Consider the following 22,207-nt stretch of genomic DNA (forward strand, 5'->3'; position numbering starts at 1 on the left):
GTATGGGCTACAGAGGTCACATTGTAAAAAGATTAATGTGAAATAAAGGGGTAAGATCCCTCAATTGAGTTTACCAAATAATCTAGGGATAAAGCTACAATGACTGCACTAAGAGCCAAGATAAGTTCCTGGTCTCTGGACTACTACTATTACTATGAACCAGAGTCGCTCGTCCTACAACGAAAATATCCCCCAAAGAAATGCTTTTGGAAACAAAGAGACACTGCCAGATACAGGTTTAGGATAAGGGAAGTTTCCACTTTAAAACACACTCTTCAAACAAGTTTCAAACTCATGAGTAAGAACTTAGTTCCTGGAAGGAAGATTTCTACTATTCATAGCCTTGATTACTGAGAACTCTCTAATTTACCTTAATGTTGGAAAGGTGACAAAGTATGGAAGAGACCTAGAAACTCAAGTGTTATTGATGAACTGCCATCTAACTACAAATTTCACTTGAGAAATGGGATCCCCTGGCCTTCTGTCTAAACAAAAACAGTGAAAACACTGCAGCCATATGAAAGATGAAGACCTGAAGCAATCTTAGAAGCCAAACTTCTCTTCCTGACATCGGAAGAGAACAAAAAAAATACTTCATGCTTCTGCAAAGTGCATCTCCCATTATAAAAAGTCCCAGGACTTCATCAGCAACAGAATATTTACTCCTTTGTAACTAGGTCTGGCCGTAAGAGCTTATTTTCATTCCATTAATAACTCAAGGCTTAAGATACAAGGTGAACTGTACTGGTACATTCATTGACCAAGACAGTAGCTCAGTTTCCATGAATTTCACAGGCACTCAATTATACTCAAACTTCCTTTCCACCATTTTAAATGCCTGAAAAAGTGGTGCCTTCTGCTTTGTTTCATTTAGTCAGTTGAAAAGTTTTAAATGACTGACAATAGCTGCCACTTTAGAGCTTTCAATTCCCAAGACAATATTTTTTCTAAAAAAAAAAAAAAAGCTGCAATGGCCTAAGAAGATTAATTCTCAATCCCAGTCTGTTAAAGTGTTGGACCAGCGATAAAAGACTCCAAATATCCTAGAAGTCAGTATTCAGAAATCAAGACTTAAACAACAGAATGCAAATTTCTTGCTGATGTGACAGATCTGGGTTCTTACACCCCACTACCCAACCCCTCAGAAAGGTTCTTATTGTTTCCATTCTGCCAACTTCTCCCACTAATGAAACATTTATTTTTTCTCTTTCCCACAACATTCAGGAGCTGGAAGCTGTGAGAGAACAATGACCACTTCAGTAAAAATTGTGTTCCATGTTTGATAGCAAAGAACTGAAAATGGTGAGAAAACTGGTGTTTAGAGTTAACAGTTTACAGATTTTCTTTCATGTTCTAGTCTTGTTTCTTACATTTGAAGTGAATTAACAGATAAATGCTGCCAGTCTTACTCTTTTTGGCTCTTTTCCCATTCTGGCCTTCTCCATTATACCTGCATTAGCATTTGACATTATTAGGAGCCAATTCATGGAGGTGTACCACAGAAGCAGTAACCCTCTTTATCCTAGCTTCACCTTCTGAATCAGTTCACCACGGGATTAGGTGAACACCAACGTGGAAAAGCAGCGGCGGACAGTGAACAGAAACATCTGTAGCAAGAACATCTAACTAGTGCATTATCTTAGTAATACTAAGTATAAAACCACACCCCTTGGAACATAAAGCAGCACCAGAAAACTTCTGATATTTCACAGTTTGGGGCCATTTGCAGAAGCAGAACCTCAATGCATGCTCGCACTTCAGTGGTTTTAGCCCCAGTCTAACTTTGCTTGATAAAGTAACGTGCTCTCAATGTGATTTCATGGACTATACGCCCCCGCCTCATTTCTTCCACATCACCTTGTGCCATTTCCCTTTTTGGTAGGTGGAGCCGTAACTTTTACTATAGTGTAAAGAAAGTAGAATTGAGATGAGCAAAATTTCTATTTCTATGGGAGGTCACAGGGTAAGAGAAGTTGGATCAATACAGTTGCAACATTTCCACTTGGCAGCCTATAAACATTACTAAACAGTCCCAAGTAAGATAGTTGATTTTTCTGCCTTTGGGTCAACTGCAAGACAAAAGGAAAACTTCTTGGCCACGGTGCTTACAGGAGAGGAAAAGTGAAAGAAAAGATACAGTATACACAAGCAAACTGAAAAATATGAGTCCTTCAACACATTAGTGTTCATTTTACAGAAAGATAACTAAAAATGTAATCTCATCAGTATCCATCAAGATTAAATGCAAGCACAGTACCCCCCTTAACCTCACCTCATTATACCCTGCCAGACCTGACTGTGGGCTTATTCGATGTTTATTCAATACTCACTGTATTTCAGATAAATCATCTTAAATAAAAACAGGTCCCAGAAGTGTGTCATTTCAAATCTCCTTTGTTACCCCTAATACTTTCATTTCACAGGCTTTCAGCTGGTCTGTATTGTTAACAGTATACTAATATTTCAAGTTAGTGTTTTTCAAGTTAAGCACTACACTGTAGGACTCATTATTCAAGCTGAACATATAACCTAAATTAAATATTTATATCCTAGTATGTTTTCTTTCATCCTAAAATGGCTTAACTACCTCTGGTTATTTTTTTTAGGGAAGAGCTTATTAACATATTACAAGAATACTACTAGCATTTAGCATCAGAAAGTAGTCTTGAGTTTCTCTCCTTACTTCACTGACATCTCAGCACTAACAGCCAGTTTTACTTGCTGATTTACACCTTTCCTTCTGTATGCTTTGCTGCTTAGAATAAATTGTTGATAAATAAAATTAGTTTTTATTTATGTTCAAAAATGTGCCTCCTACAGCTTTGCAGAAATTTGTTCTTTCTTCAAGTGGATATAGACAAAAGTCTGCTCAAACAATTGAGACAGAAGAACTGAAGGAGAGCATGAAACAGTATAAAACAGCACATGGTCAAATATGGGTTAAAAAAGCAAAAATGGGACTCCATGGTGAAAGAGGAAAACAGGCAAAAGCAGTACTGGAAAAATTTGTCTCCCACTAGTTCACAGAAACTGTCAGTAATCTGCACAGCAAGAACAGGAGAAAAGACTAGAGGTTTTAAAGGATTTGGGGCTTAAACTCAAATGCCCCAAATCAAACGTCAATCAGATGCTTTTCTCTTGTAGCATCAGGTTGTCTGTGTCTGCGTGCTCAGGGTTGCACACTGCTTTATTTGGAGACAAGCTGGCTGCAAGTCCGCATTTATAGCTTTCTTTAAACACTATAGCTTAAGAGGGCTACTTTTTAGACCACTTGCCTCTATTTGTTCAGGAAGGGGAAAAGACTAAAATAATCTGCATTCCTCTACAAAAAGATACTACACGTATTTGAATTGTTACTTTGATGAGGACATGAGAATATTCAGGCATGTAGAAAGAAGGGAGAAAAACCTGTGTAGCTCTCAGACTGAGAATATTTTTGGGCCACCTCCTTAATGCCCCCTCTCCCTACACACACAATTTCAATGGGAAACCTAGAAATTAATCATAGTCCTTAAGACAGATTTAACAAGACTACAAGAGCTGTTACAGTAACTATTCTGAAGTGTCTGTCCCTCCTACTGCAGATAAGCACATGTCTTACACCTGCAAATTTAATTGCTTTTTAAAAAGCAACATTTATCAGGACAAGACATATCACATACTTTATCACCTCTCTCTGTGAATAGGGAAGTACAACAGTTCCTGCTAATATGCTGAAATCACAGTATTTGACTAATAGGAAGGAAGGGGAGATGGTGACAACTTCATTAAGATTTTGAGTTCAAGCACTAAGCCACAATTAACTGCAGAGCAAGTAACTGTTTCAAAGTGAGTGTGGATCTTGTACGCATTCAGCAGAATAACAGGAATAATAAGTCTTATCAGTCATATTTATATACTGCTCTCACAATGTAAGCATCCTATCAAAATACTGAGTATGTAATATTTGAAGTCAGTGAAAAGACACGTTCCATCCAACACCGAAGTTCTTGCTCAGCATCTCCCCTTTCTGATGGGGGCAGAACGGTGGGCAGATCAAGCACTGGCAATTCTGACGAAAGGTTGTTACAAAGCCTGAATGGCAATGGCTACAACTAAAATTTCAAGAACAGTCTGAAAGGACATACTGTAAATGCTAAAAAATTAAATAGAGGCAAGGATTGTATTCTCCCTCAAACCAGGCTATGCAGGCACCTTTACTGAAACTTCACCCACCCTGACAGGACTGCGTGGTCTTGAGAAGTCAGAACTCTTCACAAAATCTTGCTGTAGAAGCCCAAAGAACATTATCACCAGAAACACTGAGATAAGGTAAACAAAATTTCTTAGATCCAAACATCTAACAGACAACTTTGAGATTCTGTGCTGGAGTAGATATGAGATTACATATCCATTAGGTCACAAGAAAGACCTTTAAAACTCTCCTGTAAGCCATTATATCTGTTACTGATATGCAGGTACCAGTGCCACAAAAAATGCTATGCTTTATTTGGCATAACAGCATCAAAACTGTGGAAAACACTTAGCACCAGGAATTATACCAGACCGAAATGAGACCGCAAAATCATACCTAGGATTATTTTTTTACTTGGCAGAGACTGTTAATCAGACAGTAGATATTCTCCAGCACTACTCTAGGACTTCCTGAGCTAATAAAAAGCAGCTCCCCACAATGCTTAAGCAACAAGGAATCCAGGTCAGTTACAGAGTAGAGGTTTAGAACATAAAAGCACCCAGGAAAAAAGGCATTTTCAAGAGGAATTGGTCACTGCTTAGGTTCTCAGACTGATATCTGCAACTAGCTAGAACAAGCAGAGAGCTAGGGGCAAACATAACTCATTTCATCTGTTTTCAGATTCTCATAACAACCACTTAAGTCAGTGTGAAGGTTGAAATGAGATTTCCTAATGCTTATTTTTCTATTGTGGAACAGTTTGACTCTTGCTCCCATAGAGTAAAAACTCACTTTGCACTGTCCTTGATGTCAAAGATACTTATAACGCATCTTCCATTATACGCTTCAACATTTGTTGGATCACGTGGGAAGGCATATTATTTTGCAACTTACCTGTTTACATGAGTAAGTGAAGAATACATACTGCGCCTGCCTCTTTGTCAGGGCAGCATATGGTACTTTAAATGCCCGCGTAGAAGAATATTTAACTGAGAAAAGACTTAATACATAGATCAGTTTGATAATTAAGAGAATCCAGAAAAACATATGCACAGTCAAATATGTTCTGATGATCGGGTTTCTTTTATCCACAGGTTTATTTCCATGTGTGCCTCAGTTTGCGCCTGATCACTAATAATTATGTATCTTCACAGAGCTGAGGTAGCAGGGCAGCAACTTTAGCACTCAGTATTTTGCAAGGAACTACATTTGAAGCGCCAGTGAGAGAATCAGAGCTTTGTACTGACATGTTCGGTAAGATAAACCTATAAACTGAACAGCTGCCTCACTAATAGTAACAGTCATACCAGAAGACAGCAGTCTTTGATCCAAAATTTACTGGTCTCAAAAGCTTTCTTTTGCAACTAAGATTTCACGGTTTCTTACAACTCTTAAAGACAGCACAACTAGAATGTCATCAGCCAGGTAGTGCTAACATTAAGGCATTTTGTAAATAGCTTTCTTGCCTTGGAAAAAATCCATAAAAGGATATTTTTTGTACTAATTATGCTTTAATATCATCAGATTCAGTTCTTAGCTTTGGGTTGTACAGACAGTGGTCCAGAAGTGTGCTCCCCTGCAAGCTAGTCCTGGACTTGCAGAGATTAAAGCAATCACCCTCAAATTTGATGTAGTATATTGAGAAAAAGCATATAAATCTAAAATACATGAGGAAAGAGAAGGCCCTCCTTGATGGAAGCAGTTCTCTTGTTCCTCAGCAGTACACAAGTGCTCATCTTCAAAAGGTTATCATCGGTATGGTCCCATACGGAAAGCAGTAGCAGGAATAGAAAGAACCCAGGGTAGTAACTTTAAGCTTTTATATCCCTACACTTCCATTTTTCTGAGTACATACAAAAGTTGAAAGGCTGATTTCTAAACGTTAACTCTGGTTTATGCCACTCTGGTCTCCAGAAAAACCTGCTCCTTCTTGGTGTTCTATTCTGACACCTGTCCTCCTGCTGCTGCAACAAATCTATATCCATCATTGTCTCTGAAGTGCCCATAATTCCAAGCCACCAGAAGCCTTGCATATGCAGATGCTGAGTCATATTTACACAATATAAGGTAAAACCTGTAATGCTGCCAGAACTTCAAGGAAGTAAAACTTCAAAAAACATACAGCGTGCTGTGTTACAACCAACTAAACTAACTACTGCTACAACCAGCTATTAAACTATAGGATTTAATAAAAATCCAAGGAGCTGCATGAGCAACACTGCACAGCTTTGATAATGCTTGCATACTTTATATATACTGTCAATATTGCTTCTCGGACATACTGACAACTATAAAGTAGGCCCTCAGAGCTATGGCTGGTGTACAGTGATGTGATGACTTAAGAATATAGCTACTTCTGTGCTAGAGTGGACAGCTGGAATATTTAACCTCCAGTAGAAGCTGAAGTTCAGCAAGAGGCGGTATGACCAAGTAAAGTCACAAGTTGCCAAACCTAACTCCTCTTCCTCCACATATGTAAGTTGACTTCTATTATATTAGTAGGCAAATCTCAGAAAGGTCAAGGTGTAGCTGATCACTATTACCAGTGAAACTTTAGCAGTAAATTGAAAAGCAAATACACTATCAAGTCCCTCTAATATCATAACTAAGATCTTGTGATTGATATACAGCAAAAGATATCCTGCAGTCATACAAAATACATGTCCAGAAACAGTCTTGACACAGACCTTGTGCTTAACAGTGACATTGTACGGATGACTAATTTGCTATTAAAATAAAACCTTAATTACTGGGAAAATACCAGCAAACTGTCAATATAGGATCTCTCCATCTGCATTTTGTTTATAATCTATATCATGCTCTCCATCTGCATTTTGTTTATAATCTATATCATGCTTCCAGTCTTCAGTATCAAATAAGTTCAAAAGATTTAATGCTAAACAAACACAGCATTCCTGAAGAACAACCCCTCCACAAGATCAGAGCTAATACTACATAGAACTCTACAGCGACGAGACACACCATATTCGTATTCCCTTGTTCTGAAGCTGATACTAAAGTTTACTGCACCAGAAGTTTTGGCACAAATTACCAGTTGTCACAAGTGCTAGATATTCTTTTGCTGGAACCTGGACACAGTATTAAGCCAAGTCACACCATGGACAGCCTCTGACTCTGGCAGAATAGGCTTCTCTTCCTAAACCACGTGAAGCTCAGGACTGCTCAACCAGAACCTGCTCATCTTCATATAGCCAAGCGTGAATAGGATGAACACAGCCATTATTTGTCAGAAACCCACCATTCCATTCCAAATTAAGATTACATGATGGCAGTCTACTAAGGACATAACACCAATAAATGACCAGGCCTTAAACTAGGGTTTGTCATAAGCACATGGGCATAAGGCTTTTTATTTAGTTAAAAAGGGTAGCATTTACATTTACTTTGTGGATGCCCAAACTGATTGCAGTTCTGTCTTGTTGAGAGATTCCTTTTCACTTTCCATTTATTTTTCTGGCATCAGAAATGAGGTTTCATCATCAATGGCAGACAAAAAGGGACTAAGGTGAGATCATAACCACTTACCACCCATTACATTGAGAGTGAAGAATATTAAGTAAACACTGCATTTTCTCATTAAACTTATTACAACCATCTTGCTCACTGACATACTCAAACCAGAAGCATGGCTAGTAGTATCACTGGCAAGCATCATGCTGTTCTTTTTTCATTAGCCAGATGGTGCAACTAAAGCATTTACCCAGTTTACTGGAGGTGGAGTCAAGACAATTCAACACAGAAAACTCAGTAGTGTAAAGGAATTACAGAAAGTAACCAGAACATATAAATCACGCCTTTTTCCCTCAAAAGTTATTAATTTTTTATTGAATACAATTCCCAACTTTTAATTCCGCATTTGACTAGCTTTTCAAAGCAGTCAAGAAACAGGTACTCGTGTGTCTCTTGGCATCATCCAATTATTCACTATCACAGTTAACTGGATATTACATCTTGTTCCAGTCCATACCTCTATCTAGCATAGAATGCTTCAATAGATTCACAAAAAGCACCTCATGCCATGCAATACAATTTTGTGCTTCATAATCTGCCCTGCCCAATTCTATGTTGATTTAACTCCATATGGAAACAAAAACACCTTATACAATCTTAATAGTCTTGAAACATATCTAAAGAGACTACAGCTGTCTCTTCCAGAAAGTTACAATAAAGCCCAGCATTTACTTTTGAACTGAACTTTCAAAAACAAAAGCTAACACAGCAAGACTTTACATATGAGGGCCCCGTTACCATTAAAAAATTAACTGACTGCCTGGTTGAAAACAGTAAGGAATATTATTTACCTTCACAGCACTATATGATGCTCATGTTCAATCTGAGGTGTGGGGAAAACGGACCGGAATTTGACAATGGGAGATCTTGCTTGATGAGAAGATTTATGAAGATACATTTCTACACTTCTACTTAATTAGCTACTGATAACTTGGGTTTTTATGTTTTCTTACATTTAACTACTACCACAAAGAGTATCAAAGATTTAGGATGGAATTAAGACCGATTTAATTTCACAAAAAAATATTTGATTTCAGTAACTTTACTGAGCATGGAGGTTATTAATTTGCTGTAGCAGCTTAGGAATACTATCACATTAACTGTTGCATCAGTTGAGGCTCTGAAGTGTATGATAAACTCTGCTTCTTATTAGCTTAACCCATTAAAAGAAAAAGCTTACAATGTCACTGCCGGAGAGTGATGATACCGAAGAGGCGGATGAGCCAGAGGACAGCTGTTGTGTACTAGCCAATGACAAAGCCAAGTGTTGGTTGTATGATGTTTCAGAGTCTCTGTTCTGCTGCTGTTCCCCATTGCACGGAGCTATCTGGTCTCTTATTTTCAACCTATTATCTGTCAACAGAAAACATAAGTATCATTTGAGAGCACAGAATACAAACCCATGGGTCTTGAAGTCTAAGAAGAGCTGCAGTTTAACAAGCTAATTGAAAAACAGGCTCAGAGAAAACTCATCTTGGGTTAGAAAGTTACAAATTCCACTTTTTTTCCTACATATCTGACAATGAGTAATTTCAAGGTATGAGTATTTTGAATGACATCAAATTCAAGAAAAAAAAATTTAAGCTGTTTTCAAAGATTCCTGCTATACCTACCAAGCTCAGGTGATAAATTAATTTTGCTCCCCCACTTCTTTTTAATCCAGGCCCTGTAGTCAATCACTTCTTGGGTCACTTTGATGATTCTACCTAATGTGCTAAAAAAATTTTTCAATTAAGTATTAAACAAAGATTGTTGGTTACATATTTGCAAGCATTTCAACAAGCAATCAAATTATGCTAAAAGTCAGTTCAAGATATCCCTACCCAAAGAATTCTTTTGAACTTTCATTTCCTTAGCACATAATTTAATCCACTGAAGCATCATAATTTTAAAATTAGTGTATTACTTATCTTCTGCCACACTAACATGCAAACACTGACAAACAGTAAGATTTTTACTCTATATTTCTAAATGGAGTGCATCTTATGTATCAAGACTGTACATGCAGTTATCAGTGTACTTGATAAAAGCAATTCACAGGTTCTTGCATTTCTCTACACAGACGATATTTTTTTCCAAAGAATCTGGATTAGAATGCACTGAAGACATTAATATCCCAGCACCCCAGCTGACTTTCATGCTGAAGACAGAGACCTTCACTAATCCTTGCTTACAAATTTATAATACAACTTAAAAGGTATAAGATCCCCACAACTATAAAGGAAGTACCATGGATCGTGAGGTAGTGGAAAAAATAAAGACTGGCTCCAAAACCAGAATAACTTAGACTTTAAGAAAATTCCTAACAGTAACTGATTCAGAGAAAAAGCCTACCTGGTCCTGCTGAACAGTGCCCCGTTATCAACAAGCACAAAGCAATATTTTTCCAACATGCCTTCCCAATATTTGGCTATTTGAGTTGTGCTTCTTCTTGAGCAGGAGTTTTGTTTTTGTTTGAGAGCTAAACTTTCAAGCTTTCCTTTCATCAGGGACTAGTGGCTGAAACACTAACTATAAACTCCATGCTCAAGATAAAGGACTGACTACTGTAAAAAAACAGGCTGTGAAAAGTTACCATCTTGGAGAAGACAATGTTATTTTAGTTTTGAAAATCTTTAACAGTTACAACAAAGCTTACTTTGTATTTCACATCATAAAGGTACATTGTACCTGAACCAGAATGTTCTTTTGAGAAGGTAGGACATACATAGTTGAAATGTATTTAGAATACCTTTATTAGGTCATTTCATAGTAACACTTTCTAAAGGAGCAATAATTCTCCTACTGGCTTAGGGATTACTATTTCATGCAAGACCAAACACCATGTCTTCCAGCTTTAAAGACATGCCAGTTAGTGCTGTAAAGATGTGTGTTAGTACTGAAAAAGGCAGTCCAGCATTTTAAGCAAACATTGAACCAAATAATATAATCTAAGTAATAAGTTAAATAGCTGCAAAAGGGCCTCATGGACAGAATGAATGTCATACACCATTCCATTTATGTAATGTCGATAAATTATGCATGTTGGAAAACAAAATCTTGAATTTTATGTGCAGAATTAAAGGCATGACTGATACACTCAGCAATTAAAGATCTGGGTTATAATAGGTAATTCTTTGGAAACCACAGTTCAATAGTTTAGTAGAGCACACTAAGAAAGGAAAAAAAAGCAGAGGATAGTATTTCATCAACATACACTCTCATGACGTAAAGGCATTTTAGATATTCAATGCAGTTCTAGTGTTTCAACATCAAAAAGGAAGTTAAGCCAGAGGAGACAGAATGAAGACAGGGATGGCCGACACTGCAGAGCAGCAGCTGTGGCCCTGAAGCTGCAATTTCCGAGACAGCAGCGCCAGTGCGGGACTCACACACACACATGCTGAGTCTCCTCATCACTGGGACAGAGAAAGACATCTTGCTGCTAAAAAGTTCCATCTGAGATGCCTTCAGAACAGTCTGAGCTTTTACTCCAAGATAACCTACACATTTCACAACTATACCTGCGGTCTTAGAACCAGCAAGTGAACATGGACTGAGTAACACAAACTCTTACAGAAGAGGTGGCAAGACAGTCTGAAGCTTCTTGGAGTACTTTCCCAGAAGCAAATCAAGTCATGCATTCATATACCAGAAGGAAAATGAATTCTATAGGATGGTATTTTTATTAGCCTAGGTCACTGATATACCAAAAATGCTTGCTAGCAAATAGGTGTAAAGGGTGAAACTACTGCTACACCGACAATTATTGCAGAGCTGCACATACAGAACCTGGCAACTTCTTACCATTTCCTTCCACAGAGAACACAGATCAAAAGCCCAAACTCTCATTTTTGGTAGAAATGCAAGAAAAAAAACAAGAAATTCACTAAGTTATCTGGTCAGAAGTCAAAAGGCAGATCCATGCTACACTGCTCATACACCAAAATTAAAAACATTCAAGACATCAGAAACTGAAAGTTGATTAAGCTTATGCTGCCATATACTTAATGAAGCATCAAAGAAAAAGGAAGCAAGTGTGATCAAACTAGAAACTTCTCTCAAAAAAACCCTTTTCATATGTATGGGACTAAAGCACATCCACAGGGTCAGAGATCAATTTTTCAAAAACAAACATTTTAAAAAATTGTGCTTGTATCTGTTTTCAACACTGAAAAGGCTCAGGAACACTGAAATTTATTAATCTGCCCCACCCTTAGTATGAGGAAATTCCACACTTCTGATTTTCTTTTTTGTTTTGGCTGAAGCCAGAACTTGTACAGATATGAGACACTCCGACAGTTCCACAGAGATACTTGTTTGGAAGACATGGAAATAACACAGTTAATTGGTTAATAAAATTAGACAGCTTTCCTATGAAAGATGTCCCTTTAAGGTTTTTCCTTTATCATACTGTAAAACCAGGAATAAGCTATTTACATACCTAGTTAATTTTATGGTAAGAACTTAGAAGCTCCCCTTTTTACACCCTGCAAGCCTTCAAGTTCAGAGACACTTTTTAGCTGTTATTATAGCACAACTATGGTGTAAATAAATCTTAAGATCACTCTTAAAAGGCTCAGATTGCTGACATAAGATGCAGTAAAACCAAATATCTAAAGCTCCAGCCAAGATCCACATGAACAAGTGAGTAGGAGAACAGGAAATAAACATCAAGTCTGTGAAAGAACAGTCAATAACTGTTCAGTAGGCCTTAAGCGAACATACAAAATATCCCCCGGTATTAAAAGGGCAATATAATCTAAAATCAGACTAAGGAACACCTGAGAAGGATCTGCTTGAGCATGAGGATAAAAAAAAAAAAAAAAAAAAAAAAAAAAAAAAAAAACCACAAACAAAAAAACAAAACCCTTTATCCAGACAAATATGCTGTGGAGGAAAAGCTGATATTGCTGATACCTCATGCATTCTAGTGACAGCCATCCATCATTTGAGATATGACGTAAAGACTGGTTCAGACAGCACATCTTTCTTCTGTGCCAGCAGATCTAGCAGGTAAATTTAACATTCCCTTTGACAGATCCCAGAACTCCCAGGACTACCTTGGCCAACCAGGGGCAACCCAAATCTAACATACAGACCTGCCAGCAGTTAGATCAGCTGAACCGTACACTAGGAAGACACCAAACATCTTTCCAGCACAGAGATGGAAAAATCACTTTACATATGGCCTGAACTATTGTTGTTTTGACAATTAACACCTGTAAGCAACAACTCCAGCCCTGCCAAGGTTTCCTCAAACTCTTAACTCTGGCCTGTTGGCATGACACTCTCTTTTCCTCATCCACCAGCACCACATGTCTGGCACCAATCAGGAGGAATCTGTTACCAACCTGCAACTCTAAGAACCAAATAAAGGTTTCAAAAGTTTAGTTATACCAGATAGGCACATCACAGCAGAACTAGTCTTCTATTCCTTGTCTCATATGACCTTGTCTGCCACTCAAATGAGGCTACATTGCTGTTTGGAGATGCTATCTGAGCACATATTGGTATCTGAATCATGCGACAGGCCAACATGTAAGCCAACATCCTGATCTACAGACAAATGTATCAACCTAAGGTTGCATCTTTGTCACATCCAGATCAGCATAACTTACTGCTGTCAAATGGTACAATACCACTCTCACCACCTTCCCCAAAACATGAACTCTCACACAGCCACAAGCTGGATCAACTTCTTGACATGACAGAAGTGTTGATGTATTTGTTTTCAGTCAGACCAGACAGTTCATCTGACTCACCTTCTGACCTCAGGATTGCTAGGTCTAATCCAAGGCAAGAGTCAGGAACATATAGACTGAGAAGGTAAAAAAAAAAAAGGGGGGGCAGCTGATAGGCAATAGCTCCCAGACAGGCTAGACAAGGTATAATGTGAAACTGCACCTTAACATAGAGATCATGGACAGAGTAATAACAGATAATCCACTATTTCAAAGAACATGAATCAACAAGCAAGACCTTGTTGTCAGACATCTGCTAAGGTTCCAGCTTGAAACTTTGTGTCCAATGAACACCAACAAAGCTGGTGAAAGGTCTAGAGAACAAGTTCTACAAGGAGCCACTGAAGGAACTGGGGCTGTTCAGCCTGGAGAAAAGGAGGCTGAGGGGAGACCTTATCACTGTCTACAACTACCTGAAAGGAGGTTGTAGCATGGAGGGTGTTGGTCTCGTCTCCCAAGTAGCAAGTGACAGGACAAGAGGAAATGGCCTCAAGTTGCACCAGGGGAGGTTTAGATTGGATATTTGGAAAACTTTATTCACAGAAAGGGATATAACACTGGGACTCAATCTTAAAGGTATTTTCCAAACAAAATGATTCTATGATTCTTGTATTTCAAGACCAGGGTACATCAGTGAAAAGTATGATCAACTTGGTCAAATGCTAGAACCGCCTTTTTTTAAACAATATCCTATTTATTTGCCATACTTCACTCATGCTCTATCTCAGGAGGTGTTTAAAAGACATGCAGATGTGTTGTTTAGGGACATGGTTTAGTGGTGGACTTGGCAGTGTTAGATTAATGGTTGGGCTCAATCTTAAAGGTCTTTTCTAACCAAAATGATTCTATGAAAATATCACTCCTTACAGACTTCTTTAGTTAGCTCACTTAAAGTGACATGCATTTTGCTAGAGGCAGGCTATGGACTAAGACCATATTAAAGCTGTTCAAAGCACATACTGACACTGACCCTTAAGTAGAAGCTATCCTGCCCATAACTATGTTTTACAGCTAGACTCATGTCCCCGCGGACTCAAATATTAAGAAATCAATTGTGATTTTCAATCAGCTTGGCTGAACTCACAACACCAAACCTGACCTTGCATACAACTTGCACAGATTCAAAACATATCAGTCTCATTCTTCTATTAGAGCAAACATTCTTTGGAGGAAGGGTTTTCCTAACAAAATCTACTGTACTGTCTTTCAACCTCTCCTGAGCTTTGAGTTCTTCAAAAAGTTTGGATGAGAAAGACTAGGGACAAAACAGTGTTAAGGTAATTTCTGCAGCCGTAAGAACTACCTTGAGGACTGATTACTGCTCCCACTCAGGCAGAAGATAGCCTTCAGCTCCCACTGCACTCCAGACATTGTATTTGGAAGCTTGAATGAAGATGCTGGTAAGAGTGATTTGAATCTACTCATCATTCTGTAGGACTTGTTACTACAGAACATGAACAAGAAAAAGACCTATACTGAAGGACCAAAACCTGACTTTTTTTCCCCCCCCCCAGTGAGAACACGAGAAGCAGCATCTTGGGTAGAAAGCCTTAAATTAACTTAGGCTTGTGTTCCTCTGAATTGGACCGACCCTGAAAAAGAGCAGTAACGATGATCACCCAGAAAGATTTGAAATCTACCGAGATTGTCACGTACAAAATGGGACTCTGTAAACAGAAATCTTCCCTGGAAAGAACTGATACGAATTCAAACCCACCATGTAGTTCAAGAACAAACAGTTCCACTTCTGGGAAAGCTAGCCCCGATTATGACAAAACTGAATTAATTCAAGTCAGCCTGGGGAGTTGAGCCTCCTGCAAGTTACTTCCCTTTCAAATACTCTTCATTTAGTCTCTGTTGATCCTTCTAGAAGAATGTCATATAGTTACTCACCATTCTTAGAGGGAGCTCGTTGTTTAGTTTAACCTACCACTAACAAGCCTAGCAAAAAGAAACAAAAAATGATCAGGACAAAGGGCTCCTGGATGAACAAGGCTTTAGAGGTCAGACCACTTGAAAAGTCTGTATACACAGCCCAGACCGCTCTGCCTAACGGGTGGAAAAAGGATCTAAAATACACCTGGATTGCTCAAGTACATCAGGTTTAACTAAAAATGAGACTGAGCATGGACTGCTCTTGAGGTTCTGCAACAAACTTGTTACCAAACAGTTCATCATGTACCTACAGGTGTTTTGGCATTGACAAGCCTGGTGCTGGGGGAACTACCTGCATACAAGATTTTGCTGAATGCTGTTCCTCTCCTGACACCTTTGACAGAATGACAAGCCACTGGCATGATGAATTCTGAGATTTAAACATCACTGGCACACACAGCCCAAAACCAGCAGACAGACAGGTCAGATGTGAGACACCTGAACACTGCTGCTGGGCTTTCTCCCCAAGTTTGAAGTCGCAACAAAATTAAAACACTTTCCCAAATACAGTAAGAACTGTACATGTGAAGTGCACATACTGATGATACTTGAGGCTTCCATTAAATGCATTTACAAATATACTTTTTGATGTCTGTAATGAATACAGGTACCTCATAAGAGAATGACTATATCCTTCAGAGAACTACAGAGAAGTTAATGAAGGCCAGGACCCAAGACAGAAGGAACACTTCAGGAATCCATAAGTTGTTCTATCTATTCTTATATAAGAATGAAGTTTTTCTCAGCAACAAGAATTGTCAGCCAGTATGCATTTAACAGATACATCTTTAATCCATCTTAAAACAGCAGTCTCAATGTCAGTTTGAAACACTACCACTCTTCCTATCCCTCCATTACAAGCACAAGTGCAGTCTCAACCTTTGTGCATTAAATACCACAGAAAACCTAGAGATTCACAGGCACTATTAAAATACAGTCAGTTTTAAATCCACAAATGAAAGACTGCATCCACTCTGTGATAAACTTACTATAGGAAAACTATTTCACCTTCCAATGACATCAGTGCTGGAAGTTAGCAGCTTAACTAGAGTTTGGGATTGTATCTACATAGTTTATGTCAGTTGTTATATACAGTCATCCCCCGGGGAGGTCAAAGCCTCTGGGATTCCAGGGAAGTCTCAGGGAGGAAATGTCACTGATCTAGCCCAAATTTGTACTGACGGTTAGAATAACAGATGCTAGAGCAGATATATGAATGAAAATGCAACATGGCTGATATGTCTTCATTTTCTTTCTCCTCTCCCTTCAAAAAAAACAGACAACTTGCAAAGGTGAGAGCTGAGAAAGTACTCATTGTACAGTTTTTCTATGAAAGACATTAAGAACTGTATTAGAAATGGCATGTCTAAAAGTATGCTACTTTTAAAGGCAGTTCTGACATTACGGTCATACCTAAGTGATTCTTTTAATAGCTTAATTACATATCAAACCTTCTCAAACAGCTCATGTGGAGAGCATGTATTAAAGAACTAGGGAAATTTCTAGCCTCGTTGCCTGGTTTTGTGTCTACACAAGCAATTTCATCACACACATTTCTTTCCGCCATAGTGCAGACATACATCATACTAAGCAATAAACCAGCAGACCTTCCTTTGAAACACTTTAAGCAGAATGTTTGAGGAAAGACCAATTATCTTCTGGCTCCCTTCTGCACTAAGAGAACCTCACATTGGACTCATCCTGTGTTTTGTCATGCTGTCTTCATTTCAACACCGCACATTGAGGCATTACACTCATACCAGTGGGCAGCCTAAATTTCTGGGCAGATTTCAATACAGCCACAGTTAAACAATAAATAACAACATTCCTGTTATTGATTTAGACTCAGACATTCCTAATTGATTACACAGACAAATGGATATTCAAAAAGTAGACTAATTACCTCTCAGAATCTCTATTTGGGTATGATCTTGCAAGTGGTGATACTGCATGGCTAAGAACAATGTAGGCATAATCAAAAACTTGTTTCACTTGCATGGCACCGTAAGAACTTCTGCCAACGTCGTTTCCTGAAATAATGTGACAGTCATCAGATCATCTTATTTTCATATCAGTTACCAGAAAATTATTAATACTAAAAGCTCAGAAGCCTTAACAATACAGCTTAACTCTGTTTAAACTGGTTAGCCCATCCTACTCATATCAGGAACAACTAAGTGTGCCTATCTCAGTAAAAGAAGCTAACCTTAAGAATGACACTTCACATTATGCATTCAGATTACCACTTTTAAAATACCAATGTTCCAGTGCCTGAAAGAAAGAAAGAACAAAGATGAGCTTAAAGCTCTTACAGCTGTCTTTTAAGAGGGAACCTACCAAGCTTAAAGCATGTCTCACTTACCAGTAGTGTTTCTGCAGGCCAAATTCAGCTTAAAACTCCACTTGTGCAACCACATTATCTTCATAGGGCCAGGTATACTTACATCAACTCCCACTTAACCATATCAAAACTACAGATTAATAAACCAGCTCATACAGACTATTTATTTCCACGGGATAAACCGGTTGGTCAGAATCTACTACAGAGGATTCCAGGAGTTGGTACAGCACTACTTTATGATCAAGCTGCTTGCGCTTCTTGACTGCCCCTCTCTAAATGTCACTCTGAGTGACACTTACAGCAGAACTCCTTAAAATCCAGTGCCATGTGTGAGGAACTGTGGATGTTAAGAACACACTAAAGCTTCTGTATATCGGTGACAACGTACAAGTATTTGTCTCTCATTTGACACCTAGAGAGATCTTGCTAGTAACTAGGCAAGAAGAAACAATTGGCATTTGTTTTTTTTATATATAGATATATTTGGCACCAGACACCAAAGGTTCACTGTCTCCACACAATTTAAGAAACACAAAGAAAACTTCCTTGAAATTCACTGTTTGAAATACAGACTATAACTTGAGTGGGTAGAAAACTGCTTACAGTAAAATGTTTCCTCCTTCAGAATGATGTTTGAAATGCTGTGAGAACACTGCAATGGAATAAAGCACTGAACATGTTTATTTTAAGCTTGAAAATCAGATCAGGGCCCATGAACAGGTTTTAATGAAAAACCTGCTTTGAAAATCAATGAGTAAAGGACAGAATCTATCTTTTGGAGGACTGAATCTAATGAGGCTGAATTTGACTTCAGAGGAACCGTTCACTTGCTGAACTATTTTGTCCAGCAAGTAATTACAGACAAACATGATCTAGATGTTCCTCCTCCAGCAGGGGGATTGGACTAGATGATCTTTTGAGGTCCCTTCCAATCCCTAACATTCTGTGTTTCTGTGAAACATGCTGAGGTTTGCCATGCAGGGGGGAAAAAACAGCCTTGACTTTACTACTTAATACCACATTTCAGTCCTTCAAGATTCTCCAATCATAATGTTACTCTAACAGGAAAGCATAATCAATGAAAAAAGATTGGGGACATAAAAGCATTTTGGAAAGACATAATTTCTTCAGTCATTTATATGGTCAAACAAAAGCTGATCCAGAAATACTTCCTGTTGACTGAAGTAACTGGCTGTCTTGTTCTGAATGCACTGCTGCAGTACCCAATAGCTACTAGGCTCAAAACTCCAGAAGCCTCTCTAAATGTCATATTTGCAACTGAACTCTGTCCTGAAGTAGAGACCAGTGGGGGCCTAGGACAGAGAATCCATGAAGAAACACATTGCAGCCAAGCTCAGAGCTACACTACACTATACAGCAGAGGACTTCACAAAGGACTTAGTCCAAAGGCAGCTGAATAGAGACCAAGTTTATTTCAGTGGTCAAGAAATCAGAACATTAAAATGTTAATTCTACTAGAAAAGCAAAGATTACTTCACTACAGGTTTTTCCAGGGGCAGGACACATTGTTCCTGCAACAATGCCGCCTCCCACATAATGACATGCTAGACATATGCACAAAAGAAATTGAGAAGCAACACAGAAATGGAATATACAAGTAGCTAAACAGACACAATTGCTCCTAACACTAAATTTGAGTCCACCTACAGTCCGACTTGATGACCTTAAGGGTCTTTTGCAATCTAAATGATTCTATGATTCTGTAAATTCACATAGCAGGAATTAAGAACACACAATCAAACTGCAATAATTCAGTTTAACCTGGTGCTAAGACAACTAACATTTGACATGCATCCTGCACAGAGCTACACAAAACAACCCCAGGCAGCACTACAGGCTTGGGGAAGAGTGGCTGGAAAGCTGCCTGACAAGAGAGGGATCTGGGAGTATCGACTGACAGTGGCTGAATACAAGCCAGCAGTGTGCCAAGTTAGCCAAAAAGGCCAACAGCATCCTGGCTTGTATCAGGAACAGTGTGGCCAGCAGGACTAGAGAAGTCATTGTGCCACTGTACTTGGTGCTGGTAAGGCCCCACCTTGAATCCTGTGTTCAGTTTTGGGCACCTCATCATAAGAAGGACATTGAGGTACTAGAGAGAATGCAGAAGAGGCAAAGAAGTTGGTGAGGGGTCTGGAGCAGAAGTCTGATGAGGAGCAACTGAAGGAACTGGGGCTGCTTAGCCTGGAGAAAAGGAGGCTGAGGGGAGACCTTATCACTGTCTACAACTACCTGAAAGGAGGTTGTAGCATGGAGGGTGTTGGCCTCTCCTCCCAATTCGCAAGTGATAGGACAAGAGGAAATGGCCTTAAGTTGCACCAGGGGAGGCTTAGATTGGGTATCAGGAAAAAATTCTTCAGGGAAAGGGTTGTCAGGCATTGGAACAGGCTGCCCAGGGAAGTGGTGGAGTCACCATCCCTGGAGGTGTTTAAAAGATGTTTAGATGAGGTTCTTAGGGACGTGGGTTTAGTGCTAGAGTTAGGTTACGATTGGACTTGATGATCCTGAGGGCCTCTTCCAACCAAAATGATTTTATGATTCTAAAATGAAGACACTGCTGCTACAAACTGTTGGTTACTCTTCTTGTCAGTTGTTGCAACCTGCACCTTTGTGCCAGCAAAAGAAATCATAAGCCTTCCCTAATCCACTTACGGGAAACTCAGGCAGTTTAGTTTAAACCACCACCAAAGTTGTGTTTTGAGTCTTGACTGAAGCAGATTTGAGAACAGAGGCAGGATACCTCATGCCACTGCATGCTTAGGTTCCTGGATTGCCTCATTCTGCACCTGCAATTAGTTCATAAAAACATCTGAATAAACAGTCTTGTTCAGTTATACAGGCTGCAGAGTTTCTGGCTTGTGCTGAAGCTGAAAAGCAGGTATGGAAGCCAAAGCTATTATGTGAACTACTGTGAACTGTACCAGTCACGGCTGTATAGAGGTGGCCCTACCCAATCCAGAAATCAACATATTAAACCAGCTAGAAGATAACATATTTACGCTGAATATTTTCTTCTGAGAGATTGTCCTCACTAGCAGATCACACTTTACATGCCTGAGCATCCCTTTTTTGTTACAATCCACAGACTGATCAGTTAAAGCACATAAAAATGCTCTCTTTAAAAAAATCATAGAGATTTCAACCTCAAATGTACACTAGTAGATAACAATGATGTGTTATTTCATGTACAATTCAATCCTCATTCCTTCTTACAAACCCTTTGTGCCTAAAAGAGTATGTCTAAGTATTACCACTCCATCAGGTGGCCTTCTATTACCTGAAGCAGTTTTAAGAACATGGCATAGAAAAGATAATACTATGAGCTAGGACTGAAACAGATCCATTTATGCTAAGCTATTATGTAGTAAGTACCTTTTCACAACATTCAGCATTAAAGGAGTTATTTCAGATGCTAACTTCAATATATTTATGTATATGCATATATTTCATACACACACACACATATATATATATGTGTGCAGGTTCTAATGACAAACAGCAAATATCGAAAAGCTTCAGTAAGTAACTTTGGGTAGCCACTAAGACTAGAATAGATGAACCCAACAGTTGTTGTCAATCTCAAATCTTATGACTTCCTGTATTTGTGACCTATCAAGATGCAGAAGCAAGAGACATGAAGCATAATTAGTCCTGTAAGTTAAAGAGTCTCTCTTCAAAGAAAACACATTGACTTTAAGGTTTAGAACTTTTGTTAATGCCCATAGCAATTCAGAATGAAGAACAACCTTTTTCATAAAGGGAGTAGCACAGGTGGAACTCTAGGTCTTAAACTGCAATTTATCTACTCTTGCCACTGCCAACCTGAAACAAGACCAAAATCATTCCTGTTCTGAGCATCACAGATGACTGAAGGACCTTTAATAATCACCTGATTCACAAAGGCGTAAAATAAGATTTCCCTAGAAAACTGCCAAATAAATGCCAAGTTGTTGGGGATTTTTTTTGTTAGTTTGTTGTTGTTGTTGTTTGTTTGTTTTTCCTTTTTTTACAGCCTCAGATTAAAGATTCATCACTTGCAACCACAGTCATGTCTTCCAAGACCGAATACTGATAGACCAACTCTGCACAATCCTCTTTTAGGGTGAAATCATCTACCCTGCTCCAACACGTTCCTGTGAACAGACTTCTGAGCGCCTGGCTTTGCAGTTCTCATAAAAGAATATTTTCACTTTTTACACAAAGAAATTACAACTGCTTAGAGAGACTGAAATGGTGGCAGTTACAAGATGTTTATAGAAACTTCCTTCTTTGGACAATGCTAAGGGAAAGATTTTCACCTCATTACCCTGTTCTAGGACACAAACTCAAGATGAAGAATCTTAGGCTACATATGAAGATCAAGTAAAAATTACCACTTTAAAATGCATCACCAGCTAAATTACTCTGACATCTCAAATCCAGATTTCAACACATTTCCCACTTTAAGTGTAAGACTCCCAACAGCTTTGTTGGAATCTTGGTTCC

At 38.7% G+C, this 22,207-nt stretch overlaps 1 protein-coding gene across 7 annotated transcripts in view; it reads right to left on the reverse strand.

Moving 5' to 3' along the window:
• Positions 1-22,207, reverse strand: part of TENT4A (terminal nucleotidyltransferase 4A) — a 61,779-nt gene that overhangs the window by 18,051 nt on the left and 21,521 nt on the right. For 6 of the 7 annotated variants that reach the window (XM_021280666.2, XM_005513309.3, XM_021280669.2 and 3 more), the window contains 3 exons: positions 17,267-17,393; positions 9,319-9,419; positions 8,886-9,058 (listed from right to left, as the gene is read on the reverse strand). In XM_021280666.2, coding sequence (XP_021136341.2) covers positions 8,886-9,058; positions 9,319-9,419; positions 17,267-17,393 — 401 coding nt within the window. The remainder of the gene's footprint in view (positions 1-8,885; positions 9,059-9,318; positions 9,420-17,266; positions 17,394-22,207) is intronic. The other variant, XM_065052718.1, reaches the window with a different exon arrangement.

Source organism: Columba livia, chromosome 2 (genome assembly GCF_036013475.1).
Source record: "Columba livia isolate bColLiv1 breed racing homer chromosome 2, bColLiv1.pat.W.v2, whole genome shotgun sequence".
Taxonomy (NCBI): domain Eukaryota; kingdom Metazoa; phylum Chordata; class Aves; order Columbiformes; family Columbidae; genus Columba; species Columba livia.